The following is a 13,630-nucleotide window of genomic DNA, read 5'->3' on the forward strand; positions in this document are numbered from 1 at the left end:
GCCCCCGGTGGTGGCTGGGGGGGGCGGCCGCGCTCCTGCCGCCCCTCCGCGCTCCGCCGTACCGGTGCATCTGGCGGTAGCTCCGGGAGCTCCGCCGGAGGCTCCGCCGGTTTGGGTGAAGGCGCAGCGCAGTGAAACCGCCTCTCCGGCCTCCCCGAAGGACGCGGGTGTAGGGCCACGGTCTCGCCGGCAGCCAGGCCCCCGCGGAGCCCCGGGCGGGCCCCGGTGTCCCACCCGCTGCGGCGGCGCGGCCGGGCGGCCGCTAGCTCGGGCGCTGCGGCACATTGGCCCTCCCGCCCCAGGCCGCTTCAGCTGTCACGAAAGCAGGGGCGGCAGCGTCCTGCTCCCCGTGCCGCCAGCGTGCTGCCTCCCGGGGGCAGCGGTGGCGGGGTCGGGCAGCGGTGCCGCCTCGCAGCCGGGCCAAGAGCAGCTTGGGCGGGCAGCGCCTTCCCCCGCGCCGCGGCCGGGGCGTCCCAGCCGAATGGGCTCACCTGGCTGGGAGCGGACCCCGGCACGAGGGACCCAGGGACCCACCCAGCCTGCCCACAGCCCCTGCGGGCATCGGGAAGGCCGCGCTGCCTGGGGCGGCGTTAGGCACCGGCCGCGCTCAGGGGTGTCGCTGGCGCCGTGTGTCACGGCCGCGGAGCGCCGCAAAGTCCTAACGCAAAATAACCTGTGATGCGCCTTCATGAAGTACAGATACCGTATAACTTTTACTTTGAAATCATAATGCAAACAAAGGTACATGTTTGTAGCATGAAAAGGGGGGTTTCTCTGTGTGTGTGGCTTTTCTCCATTACATAGTTTTTCATCTGCCGAAGTAACATCTTGCACGTGTTAGGTGAACACATTTCACAGTTAAACAGCAAATGACTATGGCATTAACTGTTTCAGCTGGTTTATTCCGGTAAATATCTGGAATATGTTCTTTAACGGAGGCCAAGCACAAAAGCACTGCAGTGGAAAAATCTGAACGGAAGCCTGTATGCCCCCATTTGTCCAGAGGAACTGTAATGGCAATCAGCTTAATTGCAGCAGGAATTAACAGGGTTCCTCTGAGGAGCTGGTGGACTCTTTCTGATTGGAAAATATAAATATAGGGAAAGTTATACTCACATCTGAAGAGCTGACAGCTAATTCTGTGTATAATGAACAAGATAGCTTTCATGAATCCATGGCATGTTTCTATAAAAATGCAGTAAAGAAAATTTAACGTACTGTGGGATATTTTTCTATGAAAATAAATGCTATGTGGTCCTTTAAAAAGATATTTCTCCTAAAATAAAACAAGAAGGATCCATCACTGCACATCCCAGATCTCACAGAGAAGCGGTGTGAATTTGTGATCATTCACTCTCCATGACATCAGCATCTCTGCATGATGATGGTTAAATGTCCGTAATTCTGTAAGACGGCCCAGAAGACATGCAAAGTGTTGAGGGTTATCTGGGTGGTGAAGTTTGCAAAATTTCTGTAGAATATCCAGCAGGGGTTCTTGAAGCCTTTCTACAGACTCTCTGTCCTTAATGTATTGCCGATCTGGTTACAGTTTTAAAAGAAAAAGTAATTAGCAAATATATGCTCTGATATGATGTTAATATTTACACTGATAAATTAATATAAAATATTCAAATATTTAAACTGGGCGTGATGTTCACACCTACCAAGAATATTTAATTTCAAATTAAGAGAGAATAAAAATACTTAACAGTGTATTTTTGGTTTGGGTTTTCATGTAAGCATCCCACTTCTAGATAGAGAAAACTTTCAACTTTTTAAAAAATTGGAGTTATAACTCAGAAATGTTTCTCTGGGGTTCTATCATCATCTCCCCGTGCAGTTCTGCACCTGAGTACAACCTGCAAGAACTAAACAGCATGGCATAAGTTCTTGGTGGCGTAGTACAACTGGGGAACTTGGCCAGTAGAGTGTACAAGCAGGTCACCAGGGAGAAATCAAACATCTTCATCCTCAGGTGAAATTTCTTTGTTAGAGAAAATTTGCCTTCTTATTTTGTTCATATGGAAGTTTGTGTTTGGGTATTTGGAAAGGGAGGAAAAGAGGAGCATGGGGTTTTTTGTCACTGAAATTTTTGGTGTAAAAAAATTTCCTGACCCATACTGACTCAAAGAGTGATGGAATTGCTTCACCTTCCCATCTTCCGTGAAACCTGATTTGTAAACCTCAGTATCTGTCTTTTGTCCTGAAGCATCAGGCTTCTCCCATTCCTATGGTAGCCAGTTTGTTTGAGGCACTGTACAATTTGTCCATATTTTGTAGGCAGAGCTACAAAATTTGTGTTGTCAGAGAATTAGTTTTTACACCAAAGCCTGTCATCAGGGCTGAGATGCTATTGTGCCAACGCTTCTGGGAGATCAGTTTCCAACACTTGATAGTTGAGAGGGTAACTTCCTACTGTCCTGCTCTTGACAGCTGGTGTTTATTCAATAAAGGCTGAAGACCTTCATTGCCATTCTCTGTTCTAAGTTACAGGGTTTCCCAATTTCCTTCTCAAAAAGTGACATTCCACAATGCTCTGTAGTGGTGTGCATGTAACCACACCTGGCATTTTCTGAAGGAAGAAGCCTGTCATGCTAAGCAGTGAAGAGATACCAGTAATTTTTTTTTAAGCAGGGTATTTAGATATGGTTTTTTCCTTGTATGCAAAACTAGATGGTGTAGCAGGATATTTGGAGTTTGGATTTATGTGCTTGTTTATGGTTTAACAACTGAATATACTGAATAAACATGTATACTCACTTTATGTAGAATGTAAGTTTTTACGAGTCTTAGGTCACATTCCTCATGCTTTTATTCCAAAACCACTAATATTTAATTCTGGATAAGAAGTTACCTGGAGAGAGGATAACTATGGCTGTGAGCAGCGCGTATTCTTCCTGTGTCATCTTCAGCTCTCCAATGCTTTTATAAAAATTAAACATGGGAGTTATGAATTCAACTGAGATACCTGTCAAGGAAAAAAAAATATTTTTTAATCATTGAAATAATCTGGTTTATTGCCACAGAGCAGTTATTAGTATTTGAAACCTGACTGTCTTGATGGGAGAAACTTACTACACAAATCAGGCCTGATGCAAAACAATTAGTTACAAAAGTGCAAGCACATCCTTGTTTTCCAGATCAGAGTAGAAACAGGCAAACACTGGCAATTTCTTTTCAGATGGTTTCAAGCAAATCTTTTCTTTCAAGCAATTCCTTTTCCTCTACAGGTTTGTCTATGTAGTTCTTCAGGACAAGGATCATACATGTTTTTCTCACTATCTACTGATATTCTGTCTTGTTTCCAGGATGCACAGTCTGCGAAACAGTCCCCATGTTTTCTTTATGGTAAATATACGGAAGGCTCCCAGGGTGTATGGTTTAATTCTAGACCAGCTCAGCTCTGCAGCTAACTGCCTTGGGCAGTTGCTTCAGTTGTCTCCATAAAGGGACTTAATTGCTCCTTTTATGTAGCCAGAAAATTTAACTAGGTCTAGGATTACCTGTATTCCAAGAGCAACTTGCTTGCAATTACTACTACCTTAAAGCATAAACTAGTGTATTACGAAGTACAGAGTCATAAATAATTAAAATCCAGCCCGATTTAAGGATGGGATCATGCAAATCTCTTGCCATCAGCAAAACCCTTTGGGGTTACCAAACTGGGACATGCTGATGGGGCTTCCTCTTAATGACTTTGTCATCAGGTCACGATGTTCTTAGCCTTAAATTAACAGATGTACTCCATTCTGCTTTTCGGTGTAAAAGAGAAGTAGATCCTGTGACATCAATTTATTTTTGTTAAATGGTGAGTCACTCAGAGCAGCCACTAGACCGTTGACAATGGCTGCTTGCCACTCTGGAGTGGTGACACTGACGAGGTATAGACATTCAAACCAGTGGTTCTACAGCAAGAGCTTTTGGCCTTCCTTGGCTGAAAGGATGGGAACCTCCTCTGTTCCCACTGATGAGGGCCACAGGATTTCTTGTAATTTTACTCTTAATTTTGAGCTGTTCTAGGAGAAGTCTTTATAACTTGGTGTGGAAACGGCATGAAATAATGTGGTTTTGAGCGTTGTATACAACGCAAAGCTGAAGTCCAGGACTGGTTAGGACTGGAGTGCCTCCAGGAGGGGAAGTTCAAAATGAAACTCATCAGGCGAAACTCAGAGAAACGAAGCATGAAGTCATTTGACTTAAACTACAAAACAGTCACATTTTGCTGTGACACTGAGAACTTACTTGTCAGTGGAATAGTTATGTGTCCCAACAGTGAAAGTATGGTCTCACAGGGTGTGATATGTTTTGTGGCTGAATGATGTGTTTAAACACGTGACATGAGCAACCTATGTTCACTTCAGATTACAAGCCACAAATCTTGTTTTTGTAACAAGTTTAACACTATTGAGAAGAGTCTAAACCAATTAAGCAGATGTATATGACGTGGGCCAGCTCATCCTGTGGAATTCTGTAAGACAGCTGGAGCTTTACACAGAGCGAACTATAGTCATAGCATCTAATGTTCTACAAGTTTTATGTCATTAGTCATGAGCGTTAACTATTTAAATTTTGAACACTTATTGTTCCTGACTTTTGGGGAACGACCTCTGTCTCTCGGGCAGTTTTAAATGCCAAAGTTCCTAAGAACACGACATATGTAAGGAATACATACAGATGACACACAGAAGTCTTAAAGTTTGCATGACTCTAGAAACAGGAAAAAAAGTAAGTCTAGCTGAGCCTTAAAACAGAACAAACAGATTCCTTTCGTGGAAGTGAATAGCTTGGCAATGACATGAGAAAAGTCCAAGACAAAGTGGATATTTTTAGAAGTCTCTGTGCAAGGTATCATGCGCTCCTGGGCATGATCATCTTGGCAGCAACAGGAAATGGGAGGAAGTGAGCTGTGACTAACACTCCCATCATTTGTTTCTCATATTCATCATTTGATTTTTTTTTCTTCTCTTTTTTTTTGGGTCAGATTAGTTTTCAGCTGGATGAATTCATTGTTTTGCTGACCGCAGAGCTCCTCAAGTCCTATTGTCAACATAGCAGAAGTATGATGAAAATGATGCTGGTGAACAGGGTGTGGAACAACTAATTCAGGTCGTCACTGGTCCAGGCACTGTATAAGCATGCAGTAAAACAATCCTTGCCCCAGAAAGCTTATAATCTAACATTAAGAAATGGAAGCATGGATGGGTGAAGCAAAATATGAGTACAGATGTGGAAGCAAATGAAATTATGGCACAGAGCTTCTCTGCATTATTGTACTCCAAACAGAGAAATAAAACAAAACAGAAGAGGTGAAAGGGAGTAAAAAGGGATTACAGCAATGCCACCAATTTACTGCTTTTACTAAACAGAAAACTTTGAAATCTTTAAACAGATCTGTCACAAGACAATTATGAATTAAACCATGCAAAATGAGCAATTTTGACACTAGGGTAATGGAATTTTTCTTGGTTACTACTTTTGCCCTCATCCCATCAGTGCTGAAGTTTCCTTAATTCATCATCCTGTATGCACGTTGCACAGACTGCTGTTCCATCACAAGAGGGGGCTGTTTTCTAATGTGATTGAAAACGCTTCAGTTCGGATTTAATAAATTCCACCAGAAAGCAAAAAAGCAGGAAACCGATGTTTATAATTCCTGCTTTTTTTTTTTTTTTTTCTTATCTGTCGTACAAGATGTTGTCACTTCAATTCAGGTTATCAGAAAAATAATTATAGGCGATTTGGTGCTCATAACTGGAAAGGCTAGAGGAGAAATGAATTATATGGCTTTGCAAATGTCACAAATCATACTCCAATAGTGAAAAAGATCAAATAGATGAAGTTATATCACTGGTTTAATTGAGAACAGAAAAGTTAGCTCCACCTAACCCTCTTCATTTAGATCAGACAAGAGCCCTGTGCAGTGCTGTGTCACATAGTCAGAGCTTCCTGATCAGTGTTAATGGTGCTTCCTCAACTTTTTTTCAAAAGGATTTCAAAAACTTTGTTCATGCAGCATTATGGAAATAAGAACATGGTCCTCCTTCATGTTGCATTGTGCATCATTCTGAATTACACAGATTTTTACCTAACCAACAACCCAACTTCATCATCTGCAGAAGATAGTGCAATTCACTTTGATTTCTCTATGTTAATACATGACTGGCGGTAAACCCTGATGTAGTCAATGGGAAATAACTGCCTTTATCGAGTATGGCCTTGCAACATTAGACCAGACCAGATTTAAACCCATCAGCATTATTCATTCTGAATTGTTTTAGACCTTGCCTTTTTTAGGGTTTTCTTCCTATGATTTATCTCTGAAGGTAATATGACTGTTGCTTTCACAAGGTTTGCAGTTTCAAGCCATAAATACTTACCCGGTTAACGTAATCTTGGAATAGGTGCTATTACTGTGATACCGAGTCAGTATTGCCAGCTTTTTGAGACAGTGTTCTCTCTTCTAATTTGGTTGTTCAGTAAAATTGAATAATCTATTGCAAGAGGAAAGCTTGAGAGTAAGTACTAATTAACAGTAACTAGCACTGTGTGATTGATATGGATGAAGAGATCTTTTTTTTCTGATAAACATGGAGGTGCCAGTGGATATGAAGAGTATATTAGCAGCTGTTTTATGAAAATAAAATATATTAATTACTCACACAATTACATCTTATCTTTCACAGCGTTTCATCTACCAGAGCTGCTTTCCATGCTGCTTATGAGCTCTCCCTTCTAAGCTATTCAAATGCATCACTGCCCTTCAAACGCTTACCAAATTCACCCTATTGATGCCGAGAGCCAAAAAGGGGAAAATCTAGCCAGTAGAGAGGATACACCAAAGCATGTGCACATGACCTCTCCTCTGTCATCATCTTGTAGGGATTGAATAGCCAACTTAAATGAGAGGTTAGCATGTGCTGAGAACTCACAAGCAGGGTAGCAAAAACGCATCTTCTCAAAAGCACCCAGTAGGACCACTGTGAAGCCATCATTGCAAGTAAAGAAACCTTAGTTAAAAAAAAAAACCAAACCCAACAACAACAAACAAACCAGACCTGCAAGGAGGATGCAAATGACATTACCGCAGACCGTCCTTTGGCAGTGGCCTGAGTGCCTGCAGTCAGGAGGAAAGTGTGGTCTGGCACACAGCAGCAGCATCTGCACTGCCTTGAGCTAATCTTCATAGGTTGAGTCTAAATAAGTTTTTGGCCTGGAGAAGCACACTTATGCAGAAGAAAACTTCTTCATTATGAAGAAGAAAAACTCCCCTGTCATCTGCTCTTGTTTTCATGGGTATAAATTAACTCTGTAGAAACAATTTAAACACTTTTATCAACTTCATTTGTAATTCAGGAACCTGGCACTGGCTAACTTGGCATGGCAGATTGTGCAGGACTGTATGGGAACAGAAAAGCTCTTTCCTATACTCTTCAACTTAAAGCAGTCCTAATTTCTAAATGTTTTGGGCAGCGTGCCAGTTTGTGGTTGAGTCATAGGATGGTAAGTGTCTCCTTCCATGTGGAGGCACGTGACCATTTGGAGGGTTAGACATGTTGGACTCAGCAGTAAAGATAATTTCATTTTGTTTCTCTGCACACACCCCAACACAATGTGGGTTTGAAGCATCACTGTTACTGAGCACTAATAATCAAATAATAAAAGCCAAAAGCAATGGAAGTCACTAGGCATCTGCTCTGGTGCCAAATCTTGCCTTTGGCTGCAGGAGTCTGTTGTCCAAATGAATGAGAACTTTGTATCCCACATTCAAGGGCAAAAGGTGGCCTCCTGCCAATGCTTTGAAATTGGGGCTATTTCTTTTTTTCCTTGGATCTCACTGTACTTCAGTACCTGTAACTCATCCATGAAAAACAACAGTATATTTCACAGTGTCAGGTGTCCTGCTGCCAACTGAAAATCTGGGTCCAGATTCTTTCCCTTTCTGTCCATATCAGATAATATCTTATCCCTCAATACTGAAATTAGTAGAACTGCTCTGTAGAATAAAATGATGAAATAAAAATCTGTGTTTCTTCCTGATCACTGAAAGCCAGTGTCCTTAGGAAAACAAGCTATAAATGCTCACTGAGAAGACACTCAGTATCTCAGCACTGTTTTTAAAAAATATCATACTGCTCAATAACAGGGAGAATTTGCTTACAAAATAACAGAAAGAAACTGAGCATTAAATTACTAGGATGTCAGCCTTTCACAGAATGAGTCAATCAGTCACAACATGGTATACGCATAGTGAAGCATCAAATAAAATGAGTAAGTGGCACAAGCTCTCGTTAACACTAAATAAAATGTCTGTATTTCTCATAAATTCTCAGTATTGGAGTGAATAGGAGAGGATTTCAGTCTCAGGAGCAGCTAATAAAAGAATTTCCATAACACCTTATGGAGAAAGACCATCAAGCACAAAGGCAGTCACTGAGATGCACCAGGACTTGAGCAATACACTAAGCTAAGAAATAAAAATACACCTCATCAGCATGAGAATAAAAATGAATGCTGCTAATGCTCAAAGGTCATCATCACCAGATCTCTGGCTTCTTTATCAGGAAAAAACAAACAAAACCCCACAAAAATCTCTTCCATGCAATCTGACTGGGGAAGGTATAAATATTAATAGATGACAGCAGCTTTAAAGTGGACATGGTGACAGGTGACAGAAGTCCGGATAGCTTGTGACTTTCAGGCAAGATCCCCATGATCCTTCCTGATTTTATGGGTGCAGACATCAAGGCTTGACAACAGGACTTATGTGACATTCACACATTTGTCTACACCTAAAAATATGTGGACAGAAGTTCTGACTAACAGCAATAATTTATGGCTGATGGCCTTACAGTGTTTAGGAACTCACTAGGAGCCATGAATAATTCTGATGCTTCTTCTTCATTTATTACCTATAAATTTAGTTTCTAAATTCTCACTCAACAATCATTGCATTTCCTCTGCTGGTCTCTATTTCTGCAGGGTGTTTCAGTTCACTGCATTTAGTCTTTAGTTTTTCAGTGAAGTATATGTAAAAAAAAAAAATCCCTGTTTCCAAATTTATGTGTAACTTTCTTGGGATTTCTTCTTTGACTTCGGTTTAACATCTTCTGGCCAGTCTTACCTCTTAGACCAGTCTATAATATGATACTGGCCAGCTGCAGATTTTGGTAGCATTGGTCCTTAACTGGGCAAGGCTGGAAGAGACTTCTTAAGTTTCTACCCTACTAGCATGGTTGGTACAGGCTATTATTCCACCTAGAGCCCTGGTGTGGAGCCCTATGACATGCAGGAGTGTGAACGGCATATTTAATATTTTTGAAAGCTGTATGGGTAAGCAATGATAACAGAAGAATTTGGATGCCTTTCTTTCATTTTATTTAAGTTCAAGACATCTGAAAATGACCAGATTTAAACCACAAAGGCATTTTTGAAAGAATGCAGCCGGCAGCAAGTAAGCTGGATAATGCATTATCCTCCTGTAATATAAGGAGGGAAAAATTCTAGCAGCAGTATTTCCTCTTATGTCCCCGGCTTGATCCTGGCTTGAGGGAAGATGTTTTAGAGAGCCTTTTCCAAGAGCTAAAAGATATAGATATATATCACACTAAAAAAGTTACTGTGTTTCATTTCTTGGGAGCTATTCAGCTCAAGTTTTGGTCTGATCCAGAACTCATTTTTAATTTACCTGGGAGGCTTTTTTCCCCACAGAAAACAAGGATTGCAGGAAGTCTTCCTGTGGAGTAAATAATACCACATTTGAAATCATTGCTTGTCTTGAAATTTTCTCCTGCACAAAATGCTATTTTTTAAATCTGCTTCAGGACAGTTAAATAAGATTACTGCAGGTTACAATGTCATATTCCAGATAGTTGTGTTATGATATGAAATGCTATCTTTAAGTCTAGCACTCAAAAAAAAAAAAAAATTGCATCTCATCTGGACTCAATAGTTGCAGAGAATTAACAGGGTATTTTAAAATTATGACTAAGGAAAAAAACATTGGTATGACATAATGGCTTATTTAATGTTCTGGATCAAAGTATTTCCTGCTTCTATTTTTTATGAAACAGTTGACACCTTCAAGAAAAAGGTTGATACTCACTGTATAGATTACAAGAAAAAGGTTGATACTCACTGTATAGATTAGAGAAGCTTTCAGTAATCATGTATTCATATGGATTCATTTCTCTAAGACCTATTTTTATCAAAAATTTAGGTTATAATCCAATAGGAAATCTTTTAATGAAGACATTTGGATCCATGACAACTCATTACAGTTTCCAGGAAATAAGTCTGGCCTTCTTGGCATACTGCATACTTCTCTGCCTGCAGAATCTGGACCAGAAACTATCCATACCACCGTGGAAGTCACCATTTCCAGTCCATCGAACAATAGCCTCATGTTAAAACAAAATGAAATATAAAACCCTACAAAATATAAACCTAGAAATGAGTGTATTAAGCCAAAATAAATACATACCTTCAGCAACTGAGTTATTCTCAAGTTCTCTAACTCCTTTTCATATATTTATATAAAAATATATAAGTATTGGCCTAATTTTGCATACATCAGTAGTACCTTCATGTAACTGATTCTAAGAGTTTCAGAACTGAGTTCAAGCCCATTTCTATGACTAGTATTGACATTTAATGTTCTCCTGTCTCTTCCTCTTCTGACCATTAGAAAGGAAGGCCAGAAGCCAGAATCTGTAGATAGACTCTCCAATTCAGAACTGTTGTTACATTTGAATTTAGTGAGGATTGGGTAAGGTCTGCTGGTCAATACAGAAAAAGGCAAAACACTCAGTGTTGCATCAGTGGAGCACAAAGAATATATAACAATGCAAAACTTTTCTTTGCCTGCTTTAGGGAACAAGCAATATCCAGCCCTGTTTGGCTTTTTCATAATTATTAAGATTTATGTGTAGAACCAGTAGAGTTTACCATAGCCTGTGAGCCTTTGATGGACCTTAAGAAGCAGAAAACATACTGTGAACATGCCATGTTTATAATTCTATGCACCTTGTGCAGCGTGACTCAATTTTGCCAAACTGACCCTAAGAGTAGGTGGTTCCCTTCTGTCATCTCCAGTAATATCCTAAAATCTTTTTTTTCTTTCCTTCTTATAGTGATTGCCTTTGAAAACATAAATAATTGATATTTTGTGTGAATAATTTGAAATGGTGGTATTTCTTCCTCATCACTTTTCATGCTTATTGTTGGAGCCTTGCACTGGGTTTATTTGATATAGTGTTGTTCAAAATACTTGCAATGTATTTATAAATAAACCTTTACCTTATGACCTTTAGACTCAAGGCTGAGTTAGATTTGTTCTAGTTAATATAAAGAACAACAATCAGATAAACCTGTTTCAGTGCTAATAAACAATTTTACTAGCTTTCCAAGGGCAAAATACTGACACAGAAATGCCATGGTGTGGTTTGTTTTTTCCTTGTTAAACAAGATACTTACCACTGTTGCGAATTCTTTCTTCTAAAAGGACAGTGTGTCCTGTAGGAAGTTTCCTACTGAAGATCTCAGCCGAGCGGAGGAACATGGCTTCTACTGCTGAGCCCTTCAACAAAGCAATCTGATCTTCATGATCAAGGGTTTGGAAGCCTTGGGAGATGGTAGAGATAAGTAAGGCAGCAACAGAAAAGTCCCCACTACTTTCTGTCCTGAAGTTCTTGCATGTGAGGTGCTACACATCTGTGTAAGCTTTGTGTTGTCAGTAGGGTTGCCAAGTACTGCAGAAATTGAAACCCAGATTCCAGAAAATGACGCAGATTTGGACCTCACCAAAGTTTATGAGAATTAGACTTGTGTTTCAGTGTTCATGGTACTTTAGGAAGAACATGATAAGGAAATTCTAGTGGCGTAGCGTAACCAATAGTGGGGATTTTGTCTAGCCTGGTGCTGCACCCTAACATTTCCACCAGAGCTCTCTATACTCTCCTACTGCCATGCTGCTTTCAGCCCTTTCCATACTTTGATGGCAAAAATCAGCATTTGAAGCATCTAATTTTAAATATTTCACCTTACCTTTGAACCAATATACTATTTTACATAGAGCTTCCTGCTGTGTTTTAAATATGCATTTCTCTTTTTGGAGCAGAAAGACTCTAGAATCCACTGAAGATATCAGGAGAAATTTGCTAACTTGTGTGAATACACAGCTGCTCCTCTGAAGAAGAACGGGGAGCTGAAGATAATGGCAAACTCTCCTCCTGCTTGCCAATGCAGGTACCCACCTTATACCACCCCCACCCACCCACCCCGATATTCTGTGAGGAAGCACAGAAAAAGATAATGAAACGAAAAGGTGACAAATCCTGCCAGACATACTCTAAGTCAACACTGAAAATAGTAGATTATTCAATTAAAAAGCTCCTCTTTTCTTCCTTTCCTACAAGACAGTATCCCAGTTAGCATAAAAAAATACAGCTGCAGTGCTAGGCTTTGAACCAAGTCTGTAACACACAGAGGAAGGGTCAATATGATGGGATTGCCAGGAAAATGTTTTCATACACTTAAGTGTTACAATTCACCTTCCTTAATTACAAGGAACCTGTATCATGCCCAGTGTTTGCTCTTGATGTAACACCAACTTGGGAATTGAAAAAAATAGTAATGATACACTCAGATTTTCAGTGCTTTTCCATAACACTCCATGCAAGCACCATAAATACTGGTGCCACCAACTAGGCAAAGTCCTTGGTTAGGACTCACAATTCAGTGGATATCATGACCTAGAGGCTTTGCTAGAAAGGCAGCAAAGTGAGTGGAGCGGAGCGGCAAGGGTTAGTGGTAATTTAGAGGCAGACTATTTGGCATTGAAGTGATATATGAAAATAAAACCTCTCTCTCTAGAGACACACAACCCCTTTCTCTGAGTATTTTGTTTGTTTGTCAATAGGTAAAGAGCGCTACATCTCAGAGTGGCAGTGTCTGAATTATTCAACGTATTATTCCTCTGAGTACAAAGCTCCTTCTCTTTCGAGAGTGTCTGAAGAACACACGTGTCAGAAGAGGCAGCATTTTTATACAGTCTTCAAAATATACACAACAACCACCAAATGGCAACTGAAAGGCATGTGAACTTTGCAATAACAAAATTTGCCCCAATGCAGTGGATATACCTGGTAGTTTTTTAGTGAATTCCACAAGAACCTGCACATGGCTGGTAGCCATTTCTGTTAAAATCAGAAAATTTCCTTCAGCACTGAATTCCTCGTGTAACTGTTAAAAATCAAATCAAACAAAATATGTTAATATTGTCACTTTGCATTTAAAAGCATAAAATACAAGAATTTTCAGACTAGATCAGGAAAGAGGTCCATCTAATGCTGTAATTTGTCTCCAGTGGTTGTCAAAAAAAGGTATTTTGGAAGGCAAAGTAAGAAACAAGAGAAGTGGCGAGTCTCCTTTCCTCTGGAATATCTGTCTCACTTTCAGTGTTGTGTCTAACAATCTATGATTTAGGCACTTTCTGAGATAGAAGTTCTATGTGTACCGTAATAATTAACCAAAAGCCTTATTATCCATTAATTTGCCTATTCCTTTTTTTAACATATTTTTGGTTTTGACCTCCTCAACCTCCCATGCAAATAAGTTCCACAAGTTAGTCATG

At 40.2% G+C, this 13,630-nt stretch overlaps 1 protein-coding gene across 3 annotated transcripts in view; it reads right to left on the minus strand.

The window, feature by feature from the left end:
• Positions 1–689: 689 nt before the first annotated feature.
• NR1H4 (nuclear receptor subfamily 1 group H member 4) overlaps positions 690–13,630 on the minus strand; it is a 40,906-nt gene continuing 27,965 nt past the window's right edge. For all 3 annotated transcript variants that reach the window (XM_037388767.1, XM_037388768.1, XM_037388769.1), the window contains 4 exons: positions 13,140–13,239; positions 11,473–11,619; positions 2,855–2,968; positions 690–1,539 (listed from right to left, as the gene is read on the minus strand). In XM_037388767.1, the coding sequence (XP_037244664.1) occupies positions 1,301–1,539; positions 2,855–2,968; positions 11,473–11,619; positions 13,140–13,239 (600 nt within the window). In that variant the 3' untranslated portion in view covers positions 690–1,300. The remainder of the gene's footprint in view (positions 1,540–2,854; positions 2,969–11,472; positions 11,620–13,139; positions 13,240–13,630) is intronic.

Source organism: Falco rusticolus, chromosome 5 (assembly GCF_015220075.1).
Source record: "Falco rusticolus isolate bFalRus1 chromosome 5, bFalRus1.pri, whole genome shotgun sequence".
In the NCBI taxonomy this organism is placed as follows: domain Eukaryota; kingdom Metazoa; phylum Chordata; class Aves; order Falconiformes; family Falconidae; genus Falco; species Falco rusticolus.